Source organism: Protopterus annectens, chromosome 14.part0 (genome assembly GCF_019279795.1).
Source record: "Protopterus annectens isolate FY-2018-M chromosome 14.part0, PAN1.0, whole genome shotgun sequence".
NCBI classification, from domain to species: domain Eukaryota; kingdom Metazoa; phylum Chordata; order Ceratodontiformes; family Protopteridae; genus Protopterus; species Protopterus annectens.
Window position 1 is genome coordinate 994,705,140 of NC_056748.1, and position 25,375 is coordinate 994,730,514.

The following is a 25,375-nucleotide window of genomic DNA, read 5'->3' on the forward strand; positions in this document are numbered from 1 at the left end:
CTCATATGCAGTTTGGCATTGGGAAGCACCAGAATACAAGATGCCATGAACCCTAAGGCTTGAAGGACTGTCCTTGCAGTCAGCCCGGACTGATGAGATAGTTGATGGAAGTAAAGGGATAGACTCTTTTGTTTGTCCGGGGTTAAAAAGGCCATCTGGGATGCTGTATTCAGTCTCACACCCAGAAAGCACATGTCCTGAGAGGGTACTAGACTGGACTTTATTTCGTTCACAGAATACCCCAGGCATCTTAGCACTGCTATCACATATTCCAAATGATGAAGAAGCTCTTCCCTTCCTTGAGCCAGAATCAGGCAGTCGTCCAAATAAGGATAGATCTGTATTCCTTTTAGCCTGAAGAAAGCTATCACTGGAGCCAGAACTTTCGTGAACACTCTGGGCAGTAGATAAGCCAAAGGGCAATGCAGAGAACTGATAGTGAGAAGTCCCAGCTCAAAACGCAGATACTTCCTGCAACTTAGTCTGATAGGAACATGAAGGTAAGCCTCCTTGAGATCCAAAGTTACCATCCAATGATCTTTGCCCAGCAGAGGTAAAAGCTGCTGTAACGTCAACATTTTGAACTTGGGAATGTCCAGATAAGTGTTGAGGGTAGATAAATCCAAAATTGGTCTCCACGTGTTCCCCTTCTTTGGTACTAGGAACAGGCGAGAATAAAATCCTAGGCCCACTTCTAGCATAGGGACCGGCTGTATGGCCCCTATTTGGAGTAACAGAGAAACTTGCTTGTGAGCCTCTATTCTTTGTTGAGGAGGAACGTCTGGCATGCCTTTGAAAGGAGGCAAGGTATGGAAATAAAACCTGTAACCGTGGTGTATGATATCCAATACCCATCTGTCTTGGGTAATTAAACTCCAATTTTCTTTGAAAAGTGCCAACCTTCCTCCCAAAGGTGCTGCCAGACGAGAAGGCTCTGGCAGCTGAAAAGGTAGGTCATTGGGTCTGTTTACGAAAGGACTGACCCCTGCCCTCACCGAAGACTGTGCAGGAGAACTCCCTGTTCTAGGCCTGAAAGAGCCCTGAGCGCTGCCCCTACCACGCCTAGATCTACCCCTAGACTGGGAATCATAAGAAGGATAAGTCCACCCCTTAGTAGGCCAATTTCTACTAAACTTTGGAGGCTGGACCTGCAAAAATCTTTAACAGTCTGCATAGACTTAGCCTTGTCTTCCATTTTCTTTAAAACTGCCTCAACAGGAGGACCAAACAACACGTCAGATTGTAAAGGAGCATCTAAAATCCTTGTTTTAACATGTTCAGATAAATTTTGATCCCTCAGCCAGGCGTGCCTGCGAAGAACTGACCCAGTGGCAGCCACCCTAGACGAGGCCTGTACAGCATCAAAACCACATTGCAAAGAATGCTTACCCACCTGTTCAGAAACATGTACTAAATCTTGCAACTCTTTACAATCAATACCTTCTGCCAGAGCATCAACCTTAGACTTCAATTGTGTAAGGAGATAGTTTTGGTATTTCAACATGTGAAACTGGCAATTCAAAGCCCTCATAGCAAGAGTGGAAGAAGTATAAACTTTCTTTCCCCATCTATCCAAGGCCCTGGCCTCTTTGTCTGCAGGAACCGGATTCTTAACAACAGAAGCCTTAACACCTTTAGGCCCCTGGCTAACAGTTTCTGGGTCTGCCCTAGGACTCTTAAAAAGATACTTATGAGCTTCAGGCACCCTGTAATACCTATCCGGTTTAACAGGAGCAGGAGGTAAAGAATCAGGATTAAGAGAAGCCTCTGTAAAAACATCTTCCACTACATCCAAAACAGGAGGTATAGCCAAAGGCCTATGCTGGGGTGAAAACAAAAATTCCCTAAGCCTTTTCCTGGAATCAGAGCAGTCCTGACCTTCCCACTTAAAATGCTCCCTCGTGGAATGAACAGTTTCTGAAAAGAAAAATCCTCAGGAGGAGAAGCAGAAGGAGTAGAATCATCCACATCAGAATCAGAATAAGGAGAGTACTCCTGCAAGTCTTCAGCCGAAGACTCTGAAACATCTGAAGCCTGCTCAAAACTCCTAGCTCAGGCTCCACCCTAGGTCTTTTATCAGGAGGGGCATAGAACCCTAATCAAAGTAATCAAATCTTCTGCCATTTTAAGCATATGCTTCTTGGGCACAGTTCCTGAAGAGCTAGGGGTAACACCAACTGAAGCTAAACCTGGCCTGCCCCTGGGAGAAGCCTTGGAAACAGAAGGAGAGGGCCTAACCACCCTAGGCAGGGAGGGGAGTATAGTAACCTGAGAAGCCCCATCAGCCTGGCCTGCCTCCTGAGAGGCCACATCCTGCAATAACAAAGTCTCTCCCTGGGATCCCAAAGAAACCTCCGGTGGAACCACCGGCTCCACCGACACCTCTAAAGAACCGGCGTCCGGTACTGATGGTTCCTCCAGCCTAGGTTTAACTGCTTTGTCCTTGCGCTTCTTCGAAGAAGCGGGCATCGGAGCATCCGACGGCATTTTATAATTGCACCACTTCCCGAAGACTAACCTGGCACAATCTAATCTTCTCTTAATAGTGCGCTTATTGAATCTAGCACAAGAGCGACACCCAACAACGTCGTGCTCAGGCCCTAAACAAGGAATACACAAAGTATGGTAGTCTCTATGCGGTATCTGTTTCCCACAAGAAATACAATTATTCACTTTTTCTGACATCCGGTAAACCACTGAGGCAAGAAAAAACTAAAATATTCCATAACGGGGTACTTAGCCAACTTTGACTCGGTCTGAAACTCCGAAATCGAACAATTTCAGAACGCCAACTGGCACTTGCAACGCTGCTTCTGCATCGGACCATGCGGCAAAAAAGACTGAGGATATGACGTCGGTCATGCGCATTTGTACCCTGACGTCCTGATGTCAGTCAAATGCGCCTTGACCGACGTCAGCCTTATACTTTGATATTCGGGCCGACCGAGGACAGCGGACTACCCAAGTGTAAGGACTGCAGCAATGTGAGATGAAGAACATCCACAAAGCCTTCTTTAGCTATGTCAAGAAACTAAGTGGCAACTCGCAGATATGCTCTGAGCTAGTGCAAAATAGCACAAAATATACTGAACCTACTGATATTGCCAACATCCTGGCAGATAGATTCAGTGCAAACTTCACCTCCCTCTCACCTTCAAAAGGGCACACAACAAGTGTAGGAAAAGTGTAGTGTCCTGGAAATCACAGAAACACAGGTGAAAACAGCCCTTTCAAAAGCCATAAACACAGCATCAATGGGGCCAAATGGTGTCCCAGGCTGCGTCTTGCACGAACTACAGAACAAACTAACCTCCCACCTAAACATGCTGTTCAACCTTAGCCTCTCCACAGGCTACGTGCCCATAGAATGGTGCACAGCAACAGTTATTCTGCTCCACAAAGGAGGGGCCACAACTAACCCTGGTAACTATTGCCCCATAAGCCTGACTAGACTGGTCCACAAGGCTATGGAGCGTATTATCATGGAACTCATTAACAAATACATTGGGAACCTCCAAACACTTGACCCGACCCAGTTCGACTTTGTTAAGGGCAGATCATGCCTACTAAATCTGGTTGACTTCTTTGAGACAGTCACCAAGGCCATAGATGAGGGAAAGGTGGTTCACACAGCCTACCTTGATCTCGACAAGGCGTTTGATACCATTCTTCACTCGGGTATTATAGAAAAACTCACCAGCTTGAACATAAACCCCTATGTCACAAGATGGGTTGCCAACTGGCTTACAGACAGAACTCACACGGTAAGAATAGCAGGCTCCAGGTCTGACTCTAAACCAGTCACAAGTGGTATCCCATAAGGCTCTGTTCTGGGACCCCTACTGTTTGGCATATATTTCTCAGAAGTACAGGCAAACACAGGAGGACTATGGCTAACCAAGTTCGCTGATGACTGCAAACTGGGAGCCATAATTGACTCTCTGGCTGACACGGACATCCTTCAAAAAGTCCTTACTGAGACAAACACCTGGTGTCAAAGTCATGGCCTCAAGCTAAATGCCAAAAAATGCATAGTCATTCCGTTTGGGATAAACAAAACACCCACAAATTACCACATAGGCGGCAACCCCCATAATACAGAAGAGGTAATAAGAGATCTGGGGACCCAGGTAGATAGTAATCTCTCCTTTGACAATCATATTGCCAAAGTAGTTAGGAAATCCTTCTATGTGGCCCATCTAATTACTAAGGGGTTCGCATCTAGAAATAAAGAGGTTATTGTGCCCCTCTACTCGTCACTCATCAGACCCATCATAGAGTACAATGCCCCATTTGGGATGTACCTCACAAGACACTTTCCAACAGCTGGAAAGACCACAAAAGCACCTCACCAAGAGGATTACTGGCCTCAAACATATGTCCTATGCAGCCCGACTGAAAAAATTCCGGTTGTACTCAGTGACATATCGCTTACTCAGAGGTGATCTCTGCCTGACTTACAAAGCCATGTCCAACTCAGAATTGATGGACATGCTCCACCTAAAGAAATCCAAGTCACTGCAAGCCACGCGTTCTAGTGAGCTAAACCTCACCACAACAATAAATAGAACATCCTGGAGGGATAGATTCCTGTCACAGAGACTCCCCATACTTTGGAACAATATTCCTAACTACATTAGGCAGAGCCCCTCACTAACACTCTTCAAGAGAAGCCTTGACGAGTGGATGGGTAACAGAAAATACACCCCTGGGATAACTTAATTGGCTCTGCTTGACAGAGGCTCAGTTAATTAATCAATGGGGCGGTGAAAGCCGACACACTCTGGCTAGGCTTATAAATGCCCTCGGGCAGATAGACTAGTACCTACCTATGAACCTATAACTGTATGACCAGTTTGTATATTGGTACATTTATTTACTTGTCTATCCCAATACATTTTTTAATTTTAATACTGGGGTTATACTGACATTTTCATTAATACCGGGAAAGACTGCGGCGTTTAACTGCAATTGCCATCTTAACTCAGCAATGTCCAAATGCACATCTAATACCCTGCCTTGTATATCCTTTACAATTTGTTGTATAACACAAAATTGTGTATTTGTTTGGATTGCTATTCGTTGGTCCTTCTGAAGAGCGCCAAGGAGGTGCTCTGCTTGACATGTATGGGCAGTCTATTCCAGAGTATGGGGAGTCTCTGGGTCAGGAACCTATCCCTCCAGCATGTTTTGTTCATTGTGATGACAAGGTTTAGATCCCTGGAGCATGTGGCTCTGAGGGATTGGGATTTCTTTAAGTGGAGCATGTCCAACAGCTCAGGGTTTGACATGGCCTTGTATGTTAAGCAGAGATCACCTCTGAGTAGCCGATATGCCACAGAGTATAGCTGGAGTTTTTTTTAGACGGTCAGTATAGGGCATCTGCTTTAGGCCTGTGATTCTTTTAGTGAGGTATTTCTGCAGTCTTTCCAGCTGTTGAAGATGTCTAGTGAAGTACATACAAAACAGGGCATTGTACTCTATAATGGGTCTACCGAGGGATGAATACAGTGGGACAATGACCTCTTTTTTTCTGGATGAAAAGCCCTTAGTGATAAGGTGTGCCACATAGAAGGATTTCCTGACTGTTGTGGTGATGCGGTTATCGAAGGTGAGACCACTGTCCACCTGTGTCCCTAAGTCTCTCATCACACTTTCGGTGTTTAGTGTATTGACAACTATGTGGTAATTCATGGGTACATGGTTTTTCCCAAAGGTGATAACTATACATTTCTTGGCTTTAAGCTTGAGCCCATGGCTCTGGCACCAAGCATCTGTTTCTGCAAGGCCCTTTTGTAGAATATCCACATAATTTAGGGATTCAATAATGGCTCCCAGTTTGCAGTCATCTGCGAACTTTGTTAGCCAGAGTCCCTTAGTGTTGTACTGTACTTCAGAGAAGTAGATGCCAAACAAGAGCGGTCCCAGGACAGAGCCCTGAGATACTCCACTTGTCTGGAGATGGATATGCCCTTAAGAGTTTACCCAGTGGTCAGGGATTTGGTACATTCATAGACAGCAGCCTTAACTTCGACCACCAGATGGTCACAGTGACGAGGAAATCCTTTTAAACTGTGCAACTTATAAGTAAGGGTAATGCATCTAGGTCCAAAGAGATCATTATTCAGTTGCCCTTATCAGACCAATCATAGACTACAATGCTCCCTTTGGTATGTTCCTGACCATTCATATGCAGAAATCAGAATGACCTCAGAGGTTTATTACAAAAAAATACAAGGCATAACAAGCCTACCTTATGCAGAGTGCTTTAAAGCACTTTCTCTCTACTAATAGATTGCTGATGAGTGATCTATGCCTGGCTTACAAGGCATCTACAAACACCACACTTATGAATCTCCTGCATATTCATAAGTCAAACAGTACCAGAAATACAAGGTCTGGGGACCTGAATTTTGTCTGTGACTTAAATAGAACATGCTGGAGATACAGACATGTGTAGATAGTTGAAGTTATGGAATACCTCAAATGAAGGATTTAGTGTAGAAAGTTTAACACAGGTTAAACTACAGCATGATGCAACGAGTCCCTCAAGTAAGGAGAAACAGGAGGAGCAGGAGACATCTGAAGAAGAAATATGGACATGGGAAAGAAAAAGAGATTTAATATGGCGTAATATTTATGCAAAGGAGAAAGCAAAACTAATCAATACAAAAAGAGCAGCACCAAAGATATTTGAAGAGAAATACAGGCAAAGGAATCCAGACATGGAAAACTTTACAATACAAAAAATAAAGAAGACAAACAGGAAAAGTAGAAAAGGAGATTAGTAATGAAGAAATTACAGAAATAGAGTTGGAGGTTATGGAGTACCTGCAAAGTGAAGGATCCAGTGTAGAAAATCTAATTCAAAAAGCAAAACAACAGGATAGAGCAATGGATATCCAAATTAAGGGAAAAAATAGTTGGAGCAGGAAACATCTGATCAGTTGTCATATGAAGATACTTTGGAGCCTTCCATAGGAAACCATAGGAAACCAGTACAAATGTTAGTTAGAGTTGGACAGCAAGGGAAGGAACAGGAAACTGTGGCAACTCTGACATCATCAAGTGGAGTTGTAGGCTAGTGAGCTCCCATATGAAAAAGCAACAGATGACACAGGATGAAATTGAAGAAAATGTGGCACAGGAAGATGCTCTGGAACTTTCTATAGAATGTCCACAGGAAATGGAGAACAAGGAATGTGCCCTCGGTTTAAAAGGAAATGATCTAAGAGGAGTTGCTTGATTTAATAGAGATGGACAGACACATTAAGATCAATGAAATAAATAGACTACAGAAAGTCAATAAAACCCAAAAAGTTAGAAGTTTCACAAAACAAATGAACATAGTGATTAGGACTGTTCATAAAGATTTATGCCATATGACAAAAATAAATAGGATATATTACTGTACAGCTAAATTAATAACAAATAAATTCTTACTGTAAAAATGCAGGGTAATAAGGGAAAGGAAGGGGAGAAATCAAATGCCATTGTGGAAGTATTGAATGGAGAAAACCATAAAGCAATTAAGACAAGAATTGTCACTGTTAGAACAATACAGAAGAGGGAATAGATGAACAAAAATACTCAGAAACATAGATGTGATAAAAGCAATGCACAGTTTCAAAACAGACCAGGATCTATACTGCACTATTGCAAATAATAAACTAAAAATATCAGCATAGACAGAACAACTTAGAATATATGCAGATAAATATAAAAAATTAGCAATGTATTGATGACCCAAAAAAGTTTATACAGAATTCAGAAACAAGGCAAAAGGAATTGAAACTCTACATTTTGGAGAAATATCTATGAAGATCCTATGGAACATAACAAAGATGCTAAATAGATAGAAGAAGTAAAAGAAAGACTAAGAAGTTCAAATGTACAGGATATGAAGTGGGAAGTAACAGGCAAAGAGAGAGATTGAAACAAAGTTAAGAAAAGCTCCTAGTTGGCAAACCCCAGGACCAGATGCAGTACCTAACTTCTGGCTAAAAGTATTAACATCTTTACATGAAGATTTAGCCATGAGCAAAAACTATTTATATGCTCACCCAGAAAATGTTTACTTAGAGGCGATCTCTGCTTGACTTACAAAGCCATGTCTGACCCAGCTCTGTTAGAAATGCTATATCTAAAGAAATCCCAATCCCTCCACACCACATACTCCAGAGACCTCAGCCTCATTACCACAATTAACAGAACATGCTGGAGGTACAGGTTCATAACCCAGAGGCTACTCATGTTATAGAATAGACTTCCCATACATATCAAGCAGAGCACCTCACTGGCCCTTTTCAAGAGAAATCTTCATGTGTGGATGGGAAATATTAAATTCACCCCAGGGATCACTCCAGTGGTTCTACTCAACAGAGGCACTGGGAACTAAGGTCAGGTGGCACACTGCCAGGGTAATCCTATGGGCTAGGCTTGTAAAGGCTCCAGGGCCATTAGCCTAGTACACACCCATGAAAAGACACCAGCCTGGTTAATAACAGGAAAAACAATACTCCTACTTAAGATCGAACCTGCAAGCTATCCTTAAAACCATTGACTAATAACTTGCCTCCCGACAATGTATAAACTATGCACTGAAATTGATGCTGACAGAGTTTATAGTCATTTAGAAAAAAATGCAGTTGTGGTAATAGAACAAAAGGGTAACAAAAGATAGTCATATGGAACAACGGAACATTTGCTGTTAAATAAAGTCATAATGGAGAACTGTAAAAAGGGAAAGAACCTAAGTGTAGCATGGATAGACTACAAAAAAGCATTTGACAGTATCCCACATTCATGGATAAAAGAGTGCTCAAAAATGTATAAGATCCACCCTACACTGATTGATTACATTACAGCGACCATGAAACAGTGGCAAACCACTTTGCAGTTAAGCCATGATAAAGGACAAATTATTATTCCTGGGATAAAAGTTCAAAGGAGGATATTCCAGGGTGACTTTGTTACTGCTGCTCTTTGGTTTTGCCCTTAATCCATTAAGCTGTCTACCATGGCAACAATTTGGCTCCCAGAAAACAACAAAGTGTAAAGACTTCTCATCTTCTTTTTGTGGACAATTTAAAAATGTATAGTTCATCAGATGAGGAACTGAAAGCACAACTGCAAGTGGTCAAAACATTTTCAGATGATATAAGAATGTCATTTGGTCTTGATAAATGTGCAAAAGCAACCTTTAAAGCAGGGTAGCTGCAGCACCAAGAAAACATCAGCCTGGGACAGGAATGTGATATAAAAGAACTTTAGCAAGAGGGAGTGTATAAATATTTAGAAATTGATGAAGGATCAACAATAAAACATGAACAAATGTGAATAAAACTTAGCAAGGAATATTTTAAAAGACTTAAATTAATACTGAAAACAGGGTTGACATCTAGGAATAAGGTCCAAGCTATATAACCAATATGCTCTTCCTGTCCTAACTTACAGTTTTAAAGTGACTGACTGGTCCCAGAAAGGTGTTGGATCGGTTGGACAGGAAAACAAGAAGGATACTTCATGTTCATCAAATGATTTATAAAAAAATCGGTGCATACCAAGAATATATATTCCCTGTTCTGAAGGATGTATGTGCCTCCTTGAAATTAATTACATGTCATAGATCTGCAGTTGTGGGTCTGCATTCATATTTGCTGACCTCACATAACCCATAGGGAAAGTTTTGAAACATGAAGAGAATATGTCTAAGGTGACTTCCCTGCTTAGTTTAGCAGAAGCAAATCTGTTTCAAATGGGAATGGAGATCAAACCAGAAGTAGATAAAAATCAGGTAATAACTAAATGTGCCAAAATACGAAATAATATATAGTGAAGGATCAGATGAGAAGGCAAGAGATGTGGAAAATGCATAAGAACAGTTGCAAACATAGAAAACTCTTGGAACAGCCTCATGTTGATCAGGATCAAACACAGGAATGATTAAGAACAGGTGAATTTAAACCAAAAGATGAAAGGTTAATATTGATGGCACAAGATAGTGGACCACATACATGTTGGTTTACAAAGTCCATTGAATATGTGGGAAAAAAGACAAATGTAGGTTTTGTAAAACAGAATTGGAAACAGTTGTATATCTTATTGCTTGTTGTGATATACTAAAGGCAGAAGGACTGTATATTGAAAGACATAATGATGTGGCAAGACTGTTGCACTGGGGATTGTGCAAACATTATAATACTGAAGTAGCTGAAAAACACTGTAAACATGAGCCACAAGGCATTATAGAAAATTATGAAGTTTATATCACATGTGGTCATCCATTACCAACATTTCAAAAATAGATGTGAGAAAACCAGATAGAATAGTCCATGAAAAGAAGACAAAGGTAGCATTGATCATTGAAATTGCTACACCCAGTGACTACAGTGTCTTACTTACAAAGAGACACAAACTCATAAAATACCAGGATTTGCAGGCAGAAATGAGAGCAATGTGGAAGAAGGATACCCAGACAGTTCCAATAGTAGTAGGAGCAAAGGGTCTTATAAAAAGGAATTTACAGTTATAACTTAGACATGTTACAAATACCTGTAACTCTATATGAATTGCAGAAGGAGTTAATACTGGGCATGTTGCAGTGCTGCAAAGAGCACTTCTGGCTAACACCAAAGACTGAAACAATACTAATTTCATGAACTTTAATAATACTTTGACTTAGGAATGGAGTCCATTCCTGTCATGGTGTTAGAAACACAAAATACTTGGAGAAATTAAAAAAGACTATATAGGAATGAGAGGTGTACTAACTGGTTCTCTAAGAGAGTAGCTGATGCATGGAATAGACTACCAAATTACATTAAAGCAAGCACTAGTTTACATATTTTTAAGAACAACATGGGCACCTATTATGGGAATAACTGTTTGGTGTATTGGTAGAATGGAAGGGCATTACTGCCAGTGCCAGAAATATTTGTATGCATGTATGTAGTGCCTTGTGACTGTCATAATTGGTGAACCATCTACTAACCACCATCGAGCCATTTGCCAGACAAAGGTCTAAGAGGGTCTTTCTTTCTTTATTCTTGCTGCATCATCAACGTGGACCAAGGTAGGTCTCATATCTGCTTCTGTCTGTCACAATTTGAGCATTCATATCACCCATTATCAAAACCAACTCATACTGTCCAGATATATCTGTTAGATCTGGAAACCTCTGCCTGAACACACTCTTTCCTTCACCATCAGAATCCTGCACTGAGCCACAGACAGAAATTAGAATACTGCTTTGTCTTGACACTGGAATCTGACTGCCATGAGTCTGTTACTAATTCTGATGACATTCCACACTGTCTTCGGAAGACACTTGCTCACTACAAATTTCACACCATTTCCAGTCTACCCTTTGCCTGAATAATAGACTCTGGATCCCAAGCCAAGTGGCATTGCTTCGACTCTGGATCCCAAGTCAAGTATCTTTGCTGCACTGCCTTTCCACCTTGTTCGCTAGATACACAGGATGTCCAATCTCCTCCTTACCATTATGTCATCCACATACATTTCTTATCACGGAACATACATTACGTGTAACAATCCTCAGTTAATTTTTGGAAGGTTGATTGATTTTACATCCAGCTTTCTCATAACAGCGATATCCCAGGTAGTCCAGGCTGGGTAACCCAGACAGTAGCTTACTGCCCTAAGTCTGCTGGGCTTTAAGGTGGGCACACATTGACCAATAGAGATGCACACATTCCCTGGCATAGGTCAGGGTAAGCCAGGCCTTCAGCCCACTTATTACCAGCAAATACTCATAGCCATACCCATTTTTGGCAATTTTAGTCAACAAGACAAAATCACCTAGAACCAATTTTTACTGCTATGAATTAGCTAACCCTAATATGGCACACAGTCTGTGATCTGGGTTCTCCTGTCTAGAGGATACAGTACACCACAGCTGATGTTTAAAGTGTTTGGTCTACACAACTCTCCCCTCGGTAGGCACCACCTAGAGGTGGTGTTGCTGCCTCATGATTCCATTCAGTAATAAGAGAAGTGGAAAGGAATATGAGATGAGTAGATAGTAGGCCGACTGTTAAGGAGTTTTTTAAGGTTACAGACAGTGCCACTACATCACTGGACTGTGACACTTGCATGTTGCCATCATCTTCAGTCACAGTTGCCCTGCTGACATCAGCCCTGCATTTCCCATTTGTGATAGACTCTCTACCAGTGGAGCCCGTGAAAACATGAATCCATACAATACCACACTCATTCTTCAGATGCATTTGTATAAGCTCTATGCCGGATATGCTGATGCACATGGATATGCCTTTATAGCATATGTTGACAGACATACCATGTCATGTTCGTTCTTGCAGACCAGAAATTTCTGGAAAGGCAAGAATGCAGGTGGGACTTGTTCAAACATGCAGTGGGGTGTGCTAGAGTTTACTGTAATAAACATTACTAACCCGTTTTTTCCCCTACTGACACACGAGTATTTGTGCCACCTAATCTCCTACATTCAAGCCACCTCCAGAAATGAGGGGCCTCTCTCCCTAGCTGGCAAGTGACACTAAAAACTCCAATACCTCAGTCACCCCCTTTTATTTTGGCCACTGACTCCCTGTTGTGGACCTGTCACCATGTCCCATACCTTTTCCCATACTTTTTCCTTTGCACAGAATATTGTATCAGTAACCCTTCATTGCTGTCCAAAACATTCATATCCTACACCAGCATCTGAAAAATCCAGTCCCAATAATGCTTGTCCTTAGTATCTCTGCCCATGAGATGCGACATACATGCAAAAGGCTTACATTAGTAGTTCATTCCCCTGGTTAGTGAACTTTTCAAAGCAGTGTACCTGTATACCTTGTACCTGAACACCTCTAGTCAAAAAATGTTAGCCAGTGGGTGAGTACGCTATGTTGCAGGATGTACGTGACTTGGCTCATAGCTCCCCTGTTTTGCACCTGATAATTATCTACAGTTAGTGCTAAGCATAGTCTTAGCCCCTCCTCATATTTACTTACTGTACTCATGACTCAGCAGATCTCCCTGGAACAACACAATCCTTATGACGTCCTCCTCACATTTTCTTGTGTTCACAGATTGAAATCCCTCCCCAAGCCACAGGCAGAGAGTATTGTGCCGTGCCAGTGTCATGGATTCCCACTTATACTTACATAACATCTGCTCTCTGACATCCACCATTAGGTTTATCATTGCTGAGATGCATTACTAGACAGGACTCCTTACTTAACTTTGTGAATATCAACACCTACAGAAGCTTTAGTCAAATTCTGCTACTTCATAGTTGTACGGTTGCAACAGATGTAACACAAAATGGAACAGATGCGTTCAGATGTAGCACAAAATGGCACAGATGCATTACATCATGTTAACAGGGCCGTTTAGCATAATAGTTATACTAATGAACGCACAACTTAACACAACTGTCTGTGAATCACTGCCAGTGTACAATGTGCTATTCATACATGTTGATAAACCATATGTGTCGCAGAGAACATAAAACATGTGATATGTATGTCTGTGCACATGACATATGTATGCACATAGATTTAGAGTACACAACTGTGCACCCATGTGCATAGAGCTACTATTTTATTCCTTGAGTGGTCATGACTGAGTGACCATGGCTGTTTCATGAACTGAGGGATGCAGGACTCCAGCATGGTGAACCAAGAAAGGCAGGATTTTCCTGTTCTTCTTTTTCTACAGGAACTTTAGGGGGTACCTTCTGGCTATTGTGATGGTCCTTTGTAGAAAGTAGATGCCAGACTTGAACTGGCAGTAGTGTTAAGTGATGCTGCTGGTTTCACTCATTCTGTTGTACAATGAAGATAGTGGAACAGTGATAACAGTACCACCCTGACTTGCTGTCACAGTTGGAGACAGAGATTTAGGAGAAGAAGCCATAAATGCACTGTAAGCATTTTTCAGTGGCTCTTCTACTATTTTGAACTGTTGAATATGTATTCTTAAGAGTATGTATTTTGTTTCCCAGTAGCCATTTTTTTTTTTTTTTTTTTATTTTATTTGTATTTGTTTACTGGCGTGGAGCACTTATCTCCGTGGATCTTTTTCAGACTCATACCAACAGTGCTGTCTGGTTAAATGATTTGCTCAGGGTCACATAGTTGGGCAATGGAGGCTGAAGGGAATCAAACCATAGACAACTGGACCAAAGAAAACAGCTCATTAACAGTTTCTTAATTGTCTGTACCATCTGACAGACAAACAACTCCTGGCTGCATGGTACATATGTGTTGTGAGGCCGTCCTGTTCACATCTGCATTGGTGACTTCATCATACATGTGTTTGATGCTTGTTTCCTATTTTGTTGTCATTCTGCAGGTCCTACTGTGGATGAGGAGGAGGACAGGTCAGACCAGCTTGGTTGCCAGCATCAGCATCTGATACTGGTTCTCCAAAGACTATAAGGTCTGCCTGTCAGCATTCACTGTTACCTCTTAGTCTGCCTTTCATGAGGGTGGTCAAATTTCCTATCCTGAAAGTGGAGTCAGGATTCTTAGCATGAGATGTGGAAGCTGGCTGCTGCTGAGGTCCACTGACAGATGGACACCTGCACAGGGAACTCTGAACATGGCTGTAGAACTGCATGACTAGCAGGCCCCAATCATCAGGCCTCTGAAGGAGCAATCCCATTAGCCACCCAAGAGAATGATGCCTGGATTTATTCCCCTCTTGGCAAGTCAGGCAGCCAGAAATACCAGGTGACTGTCCTATCCCAGCTCTAGAATGTTCCCCCCTTTAAGTGTCATTCCGCATTCCTTGTTCATTGCCCAACTCTTCCCATCACCAGTTGGCTGAGCTCTGTATATTCAATGATCAATGCTGTTCTTCTTCTTCTTCTTTCGGCATTTCCCGGATAGGCAATGCTGTTGAAAGGACATAATCAAGGTCTCATTGAAGTCTATCTAGGAGTATGTAAGAAAAAAGTGAAGGCCTAATATTCTTTTACCAAACCAATTATCTAAAGATTTTTTGAAATGAGAAAGTCACAAGACTGTCTAATAGAAAAAGGCACAGAGTTCCATAACCTGCCAGCTCTACAGTGGAACCTACTCCTTTGTAGTGTAGTTAATAATACTAGCAAGGGAGTTGCTGAGCTGGTACCACAACAGTGACAGTTAAATATGGCACCTAGAGGAGAAGCCATATCTTCACTTTTTGAACACCTACAGATTAGAATCAGTTCACCTCTGATTAATCTGTAGCAGAGTATAAGAAGAGATATGAAAGCCTTATTTTATATCTTAGATAACCTGAACTTGTCTTTTTGTGAAATGTTATAAACAAAAGTTGCAATACAGTTTTAAATGTGTAATCTCACAGTGAGTTTGTGCAGAATATCTTGGCCTGCAAGATTGGTTGCAACTATTCTAACCTTGGTAATAGCTGGCAAATTTGCTCACCCCATTTATTAGATTTTGCTGAAAATGTGGTTATAAGAACACTAAACATCTATGCTTATCCCCATCTTTTGTTTAATTACCACTCCTGTCTGTCTCTGTTATCTATTTACCACTCCTGTCTGTCTCTGCTATCTATTTAATTGGCCTGGCCCTGCTACCTATTTTCCTCCCTGTATCTCATCCCCTGACATTAGTCAGTACCTTCCCCACCAGCACTTTTTTGAAAACATACAAAAGGGACTCTTTCACCACAAAAATGACATTTGTACACCCTACCCTTCATACCTAATGGTTACACTTCTGTTTTCAGTCTGCCTAATGTCTCCCCTTTCCTACATACCTATTTTGGTATACTTTTTAGGTCTGAAATGGAACCACCCAGCCTTTTTTTCAGAGATAGGAGGAGCTCCCCAAACAAACACAGGGAGAACATGCAAATTGTACATATAGTATGCACTGGCCAGAGGTCAGGACTGAACCACATACCTTGTGCTTGAGAAGCAAAGACCTTAACCATTACGGCAGCTGTTAAAGTAGGTGGTTTTCAGTAGTTTGACATTTTAAACATCAGTCTTTTGCATGGAAATTTGTTTTGCATAGGGTTAATTCAGGTTGCACTAATCTTGGCATTACCCTAATCTCTACTGGAAGTCACTAGATATTTGAATTCTGAACTTTCTTGAACATTACAAAAGGACTAAAATCTATCTCTTTGCACCATCTAAGGGTGAAGATAGCAGTCAACAGTTTTTACCCACAGCATTTCCAAGTCTTCCTGCAAGTTTATTAAATTCACTGAAACATTAATTTAGTGCATTGGATCATTTTTAGCTTATGTTGACTAAAATTACTTTCTACTAAGTTACTTACCAGGTAACTTCTCTTCTAGTAAACACTGTGGGTATCCTTCATCCAAAATACATGCTTCACCTCACTACTCTGCTCAAAAATTCTACCTCTTTCCTACATAATCTACAGGCACCAACATTTCTGAACGGAGAGCATATTTCATTTAACCAATTAATGAAAACCCTATGCATTTAAATAAGCAGCAAAGGCTACTAGTTTTCTAATACTTTTACTTTCAATTTACATATATTTCTAAATCAAGAAAAAATATATAGTAGCATTGCCTAGAAAATTAAGATGGCCATACCCAAATGAATATGATGTTTCTACACTCCTATGCAAATTACAACACATCTATTCATAAACCCAAACCATTGCAACATAACATTATGCAACATTCATAAACAGTAGCATCAGACAAAATAAAATATCTTTTTAACCAGCTGGTCATAAGAATTGCATAATTAGTTGCCAATCTTGACCACAGAGCAGTCTTCTATTATGTAGAAAAATATCTTGACATTCAAGATAACTGTGTATCAAGCCAATGAAATAATCCAGTTCTGCCGCCATATGACAAATCACAAAAAAATTAAACAATTAGTAAGTTAAACTGGGATATAATAATAGGTTGTGCCAACCAACATTCACTGTTGCAGTTTAAAGTTGCAAGATGTTCAAACAAGTCAAAACTGTCTTTTGCATTCTGATGGTTGTTTAGCTGGAGACTAAAAACATAGTCAAGCTAAAAAACAATGCATTCTCATAAAGAATTTATCAGTGATATAATCAATCTACCAAGAGGTTCATCTGGATGTTTGTAAACATTTTCAGTAAACTACAGATACTAGAAACAACTCAGTGAAAATTAAATTAAATGTAAACTTAGAGCCTGCATGCCACCCTCTATTAACTTCCATTTCCAGCAAAGGAAATAATTCCTGTTAGAAATAAGACAGACAGTGAAATCAGTTTTATGTAGGTTACAATATCAGCATATTTCATACCCGTTCCACTTACTAGCTTTTACCAAAAGACTAACCTATCTGGCCTGTAAGTTTCATTACCTTGCCACCATAAGCTGCCATAACAACTGTTTGTTGTTCTGAGAGATTCAAATGTGTATGTTTGGTGAGACTGAATCAATATCACAAAATAAACATAAATGTTTGGGATTTCTTTGAAGAAATGCATAAAGTTGGCAAGATTTAATGGTGTGCTTAGTTAGGAGCTTTTTTTTGTGAGGGGAGGGAGCTTAATTCCATTCCTGACTCTATCATTCCTCCCCAAACAACCCATTATCTTCAGGAAACATGAGCCGGGTAGAGAGTATGCTATAGTGGCTGTGGGAAGGACTTTCTTTAATTAAGCAAGGCAACATAAATCTGTACTTCAACACTACACACAGCTCAATATGTTCCCCTGTATGCAATCTGTGAACACTTGCCTGCTCTTCCTGTTGTTACTGTTACATGCCCACAGGAATTTACCAAATAGTCTTCATTGGAGAGTATACTCATGGTGGCAGAAACCCATACCCTGTCCTTGAGGAAGGAGAGGTGGCATCAGTCACTTGGTCATTCCCCTGCCCAGCTGTTTCAGTGCTGGACCTCCTACTCAAGCCCAGAGGAATAAATGGGACAATTGGCCAAGGAGGAGACTGCTGAAAGGAGGAGCAAGAGTGCAAAAAAAAAAAAAAAAAAGAAAGTTAACTGCCAAAGAGGAGGAAACCCAGGACAAAGCCTAGTGAGACTCTGCTTGTGAAATGTTTCTGATAAGAAGAAGAAATCACAACATTTACAGTATGAATTCTATGACTGAGCCAGGTAACTGTCTAGAAGACTACATATGGGTTTATGATGAATTGAGTGAATTTATCAAGAATACCTGTATGGAGGATGTTGTTGAAGGCCTTCGCTAGGTTTATATAGTCCAACTTCCAGCCAGGGGCTTGGTAACCCTTTCAAGGAAATCAGCTAGGTTTACTAGATATGATCTCCCTTTTATGATGCCAAGGTGAATGGAGTCAAGAGATTGAAGATTTCCCATGTCACTGTTTATTAGCTCTATAGTTACAAATTCCATAAGCTTGCAGACATTCCTTTTGAGGCCAATAGGTCAATAACTACCATGGTCATTTATTAGACTGCCCTCGTGTAGTGATACCACAATGGCTATGATCCACACATCTGAGTTACAATCTGCTGGGAGTCTTGGATCAAGCAGGTTTAAGGGGGAACTGGCTAGGTAGTCCTCAACGCTTACTAGCAGATATATTTAAGGCAACCAGAGAGACTGTGTCCTTGGTTTGGAAAAGCACAAACAGAACCTGATCCACAGTGATTTTTGAGAGGAGAGTAGGAGAGAACAGTCAGCAAGGATATTTGCAATAGTTTTAGGGTAAGAGTAGGGGAACTATTTGATATAAGCTCCATAAAGTACTGCTTGTTACATCTGAGTTTTCTGATATAAATAAAAAGTCTTGCAGTTATCTTTGGAAGTGCATAACTGTCCTTAAACTCATGAAGTGCCACATAAGGTTTTTGCTCATCTGATTTAAATCCCTTCTAAACTGGATGAGTGGATATTTGTTATAGATGGTAGAAGCATTTCCCTGTTGTTTTACATTTTGTTGATGCAAGAATTCCACAACATGGGTTTACTTTTGAACTGCCAGGTGTGCTTATGGTAAATGGGAACAGATGCCTGAATGTAGACATCATAAGGGGAGTAAAATTTGTAGAAGAGTACAGTAGCATTCGGTTTGGGGTCATCTGTGCCTTTTGTGATTATGAAGAATATTAGTAAATACTAAATAGGTGGGTTTGGAGCAATTTTTAAATACAGTGAGATGCTTGTGGATCGTGAAGTAGGTTACAAGGGTCACAACTAGATGGCTGGATTTAATTAAGCAGGATGTAACATGAGGGGTAATACAGGTGGGGATATATTTGTAAGGACACAATCAAGAAGATCTGTATTTTTATTGGGAACAGGGACTATTTGATCTAAATCATGCATTTACAAAATTAAGAAATCTTTAAGTGTAATTTTTGATAATTGTATGTCAGCCAGTTGATGGAAGGGTAGATAAAATCTCCCCCAAGAAGAATATTTGGTTTAATAGTCAAGTTTTCAATCTGACTTAGATATTCGGAATGCTCAGAGGGGAACACAGATGGGTATATGCAGATATTAGTTCTGTGGTAGAAAGTTTTAATGAATGTCACTAAAACGTCAGTAAGTTTCAGGTTCTTATTGTACAGGATTTGATGTGAGGTGACGGGGGTACCAATAAATATGGATACTCTCCCACAATATCCAGTGGGTCTGAATTCACCACTGGCACTGAACCTCACATACAGGAAGTCTAATCAGTAGAACTGAACTCTGATTTAATAACTATATTAATATGCATGTCTTCAAGTGGGGTCAATACTGCGCTTTGGTTTTGTTTTCGTTTCTGGTAGCTGTTGACTTGTCCAGTACAACTCTATCCATTGCATTATGAACTATTCTTCTATACCAAATCTTCTTACTGGAATCTGTTGTGATGTTCCATTGCTTATTTAGATATCCCAGTCACACTTGTTTTGTTTTGTGTCTTTCGGCTTTTCCCAGTATCCCAGTCACACTATGTGATTTAAATTATTCAAGTGTTGTTTGCCCCATCATTCTGTTCACATTATTTAAGCCATTCCATCGCCAACATGCCTGTAGCACAACAGATTACTCAGACTGGTTCAAAGTTACAGATTGATAGAAATAAAATGAGCCTGTCACTACAGACACATCATTTTCAAATTGCACTTTAATCCCAGTGATTCCCAGAATACTGTCTGCTCAGCAATAAAAAAAAAGAATGTTATCTGAGAACAATAATAGTATGTCTGCATTTTAAAATGTCAGTAATGGCACAGAAGTTGATAACCCAGGTGACAGTAGTGTGTGTCTGGAGGTGAAGACTGTTGCCAGTCATAAATTCATGACATGACTTTTGTGGGTTCTGTATTTAATGCACCATGTTTATCAGGCAAACTTTAAACACGATAACATCAAGTAGTAAAAAAACAAACTACAATTTCTTCTACTTACAACAATGTCAGGGTGGCCTAAGGTAGCTAGATTAATGTGGTGTCAAGAGAATATCACTGCACAAGATAATCCACTAGCTCTGTTACTGTTCAGATTTCAGATATTCCAGTCAAACACAAATTATTATACAATCCAACTTCATTTTAAAATAAAACAGCAAAAATACTTACAGGGCTTTCAACATAAATGTCCAACGGTAGTAACTGTAAGATCGCTTTCAACAACTGGGGTATTCCTAGTCCTACCATACAGAAAAAAAAGTATTTAGAATACAGAAAAAAGCCAAGAAAAGAACAAACATCTATCATCTTGATTTCATAAAAGTCATACCGTTTCCTTGTGAATAATTTTAAAAGTGGTGTTATCCACATAATTCTGCTCTGTGAAATGTCACCATACAGTGCAATGGAATGGGTCACTCTGTACTCCACGTTATAAAATGGGCAAGGAACACTGACCAGTCATATCGATAGCTACTTCTGCACCAAGTCTTTTCTACCAAATAGGAGAAAACTAGTGGAGACCACCTGGACCTCACATTCAGTCACATATTTCTTCTACCTCACAGGCTTCAAAGTCCTAGTGTCAAAATTGTTTTTCTTTCACTGTTTGCATTGTCCTTCAGTGGAATCAGATTCACTAGTCAGCTTCAACACAGCTTAACACTAAAAGCAAAAAATCTGATAAAAATTGCGGAATGTAGAATGAAACCAAACGTTCTTACAAGGGAGCCTATATACACAGTGATGTTACTAGAAAGTTGAGAAAATGTATAAAAGCAGCCTTTTTTAACACATTTTGCCAAAATGTAACATTCTGTACTCATATTTTCATCATAGCATCTATGCTCTACAACCATCTACAACCACCACCACATGACCTATGACACTGAATTACTGCAACTCAGATGTAGCATGTGTTTTGTGAAAACAGTGTGATAATACCTGTATCATGCGATCCCCCATGCTTAAATTCACATTTAATTCACAATCAAACATGCAGACATTATCAGGGGAGTCAAAATTAGATTCATGGTATAATGGTCAGTCACACGAGTAACATAGAAAATTCAATGACAGCATCAGAGACATTTCACTGACTCAGCCAGCACACACATTAAAAGGGCAGAGCCACCTTACCAAAAAAAAAGATTTTTGTGTCAACACCAGCATCAGGTTCAAACTTAGTACTACAACCTTGGGCGGTTTAACATCGAGGTACAAGGGGACACATGTCCCAACTGTAAAACAGTGCACCCTGACAAGTGCCTCAGCCTCCAGCAAGATTCAAAGACTTTTTTAAGTGTCAAAAAAGATTGAGTCAGTGTGTCCATAAATTAAAAAAATAAAAATCATCGCCATCCCCAACATCACAGTAACAGGATACTGTCAGACAACCTATGCCTTATTTAACATGCAGTATGTTGTATCTGTGATTGGTTGTCTTTAGGAACTGATCACAGTGGTTTTCTGGCAATCTCTAGTCGTATAAGTAGAGAATGCCACATGGGAACTACAGACATATTTATCTTCAAGAGCATTTTTTTGTTTGATTGGTTTGCTTCATCAGTTATGGCTAGTTTAGATTAACCACTGGCAGGAAAACCAGACAGAACTGTGGGGACTGGTAGCAGTAGACACTCTCCATAGCAGAGGTGATGGCATATCTCCTTACTGTCCCTGATTTTCCCTAATATTAACGTCTGTTCCTTGTAAAATCTGCAGTTTTCTAGCAAATCCTTGAGGTCCAAGTTATTTGAGGTAACTTTTTGCAAGTATGAGGAAATAGCTATTTACTGTGCTGTTAGCTTCCTAGATGAAGTTGTTAGCAAATATTACATATTTTAGCTTTTGTTCTACATTGTCAGAGGTAGTTTTGTGATAATATTTTGGAGATGGAGGGTTCAGAACTATAGCAGGCAGTTGGTGACTGAAAGCACAATTCAGGCTGAGACTAATCAAATTAAAGTGACCACTAATGTGGCTTGGTGGGAAGGGATGTGGATTGAGCTTAGTATCTGAAAGCACCAAGTTGACGTACATTATTGTGACTGGTTAAAAGATAAAACTAATAGAAGATTCAGGGAACGCATAAGGGAACATGTTTATCACATTCGTAAAGGAAGTCATACAAATGCTCTAGCTAAGCATTTTATGGATAGGGGTCCTAATCATACATTTGTTTTTTCAGTGATTCAAATTTTTAAACCAAGTTTACGTGGAGGTGACATTGAGACATATACAGAAGAGAATGAACTCAGGTGGATTATCAGATGTCAAGCAGACAGAGAACCTGGTCTCAATGACAAAGCCTCTCTTAAACCTGTCTTGAGAAAGAGAAGGCTTATAGTGTCAACTTGAATCACTTAATAATTTGTTCTTTATATGTAGTTATTTGCACATATATATATATATATATATATATATATATATATATTTTTTTTATATGTAAAAATTTTTATATGCAAAAGTTTTATATGTAAAAGTTTTGTACAACGGTTTTCTCAAGTTAGAATAATAGGAAGTATTGAATGAAATAGGCATATGTTTTATTTATATATTTTAATTGAATGACGTAGTGATTTGATTTACCAATGAAATGCATTCACACAATATTTAAAAGGTTGTATTTTTTTTTTTTCTTTGTAAATGTCTGAAGAAGCCGAAAGGTGAAAGCGCTTACATTTAATAATAAATTCTGGATTTTATCGTTCAATCTGCGTTTTATTGAAGTTGCTGTTTTTTGCTGCCTTTACAAATCTACGTCTGTGGATTATTGTGCTTGATTCCTGTGGATGTTCGGACTATTATTGTGGATTTATCTAAAATATGTTTAAAAACGCATTTGTTTCCACGCGTCTACGTATTTCAGATAGATGTGCCCTATCCTTTCTTTTAGCTTCATATTGGTTTTGCCTATGTAGAAACTATCACATTCTACACAGTTAGCAATATAAACCAAATTAGTAGTATAATATGCACCTGAAGCCTTTATAATAAATTCTTTCTTAGTGACAGGGTGTACAAAATTAGTATCTATATTGATGTCACTACAAAATGCACAATTACGACAGGGCACAGTTCCAATTCTACTAAATTTAATCTTTACTTTACCATTCCTCATTACATCTTTATTACAAAGAATCTGTTTCAAATTCTGTTCTTTCTTATAAATAAAGTTAGGCTTATCACTAAGACTAGACAAGTTCAGAGTCAGAACGCAGACTAGACCGATTCTTACCCACTATCTTCTTAATCATAGTAGTATAACTGTTATATTTCAAACAGTAGCCCAAATTGTATCTATTAATAGTACAAGTCACATTCTTAGGCTCATAGGTTGGTACTGAGCTATCTGCCTGAAGGCATATATTAGCCCGGCCACATTGTGCAGTACTCACCGCCCCTTTAATAGTTCCCTAGACCCTTGTACTAGCAGCTAGTACCCTTGGCCCCTATCTAGTAGTGCTGTTGGTGTGATCCCCGGTGTGAACTTTCTGTTACCCATCCACTCATCAAGGTTCCTCTTGAAGAGTGATAGTGAGGGGCTCTGTCTTATGTAGATCGGGACCCTGTTCCATAGTAAGGGAAGTCTCTGCGAAGGGAATCTATCCTTCCAGCATGTTCTATTCATTGTTGTGTTGAGGTTTATATCCCTAGAGCGTGTAGCTCGAGTAGATTTTGTTTTGCTAAGATGGAGCATGTTCAATAATTCTAGGTTGGACATGGCTCTGTACATTAGACAGAGATCGCCTCTGAGAAAGCGATATGCAACAGAGAACAGTCTTAGCTTTTTCAATCGTGCTGCATAGGGCAAATGTTTGAGGCCAGTAATTCTCTTGGTTAGGTACCTCTGTGGTCTCTCCAGCTGCTGGAGATGTCTAGCCAGGTACATTCCAATTGGTGCACTGTACTCAATAATGGGTCTGATGAGGGAAGAGTAGAGGGACACCATTACATCCTTAGATCTTGATGCGAACCCTTTCATGATCAGATGGGTCACATAGAAGGATTTTCTAACCACTCTGGCAACATGGTTATCAATGGAAAGCTGGCTATCTACTTGGGTCCCTAGATCCCTTATTTCTTCTTCAGATTTCAGGGGATTACCTCCTATGTTGTAGTTTGCGAGTACTCTGTTTTTCCAAAGGGGATTACTACGCATTTTTTGCATTTAGCTTGAGACCATGGCTTTAACACCATGCATCAGTCTCATTTAGGCCCTTCTGGAGGATCTCCATGTTGGCCGGAGACTCTATTATAGCACCCAGTTTGCAGTCGTCCACAAACTTAGTCATCCCCAGCCCTTCCGTGCTTGCCTGTACTTCTGAGAAGTATATGCCAAACAGGAGGGACCCCAGGACAGAGCCCTGAGGCACACCACTCATTACTGGTCTGGATTCGGACATAGATCCCACTACTCTTACTTTATGGGATCTGTCTGAGAGCCAGTTTGCGATCCATCTTGTGATGTAAGGGTTTATGCCCAGGCTGGTGAGCTTATCAATAATACCCGAATGGGGAATGGTGTCAAATGCTTTAGCAAGGTCAAGGTAAGCTGTGTGTACCTCCTTTCCCTTATCTATAGCCTGAGTAACTGTCTCAAAGAAATCCACCAGGTTCAGGAGGCATGATCTGCCCTTGACGAAGCTGAACTGTGTGGGGTCCAGCAACTGGACGTTCCCAATCTCTCCATTTATGAGTTCCATAATGATTCACTCCATAGCCTTACAGATCAGACTGATCAGGCTTATTAGTCGGTAGTTCCCAGGGTCAGTTGTGGCCCCACCCTTGTGTAGCGGGACCACCGTTGCCGTCCGCCATTCTCTGGGCACATATCCTGTGGAGAGGCTGAGACTGAACAGGGTATTAAGATGTGGGGTTAATTCCTTTTGGAGCTCGTATGACACAGCCTGGGACACCATCTGGTCCCATGGAGGCAGTGTTTTTAGCTTTAGATAGAGCCTTGTTAACCAACGTATCAGTAATAATTGGACTTACACA

General features: G+C 40.3%; 1 protein-coding gene across 2 annotated transcripts in view; it reads right to left on the bottom strand.

Annotated features, from left to right (window-relative positions):
- The window catches only part of FUOM (fucose mutarotase), a 400,356-nt gene that overhangs the window by 225,487 nt on the left and 149,494 nt on the right, over positions 1-25,375 (bottom strand). For both annotated transcript variants that reach the window (XM_044056791.1, XM_044056790.1), the window contains one exon: positions 20,543-20,613. In XM_044056791.1, the coding sequence (XP_043912726.1) occupies positions 20,543-20,613 (71 nt within the window). The remainder of the gene's footprint in view (positions 1-20,542; positions 20,614-25,375) is intronic.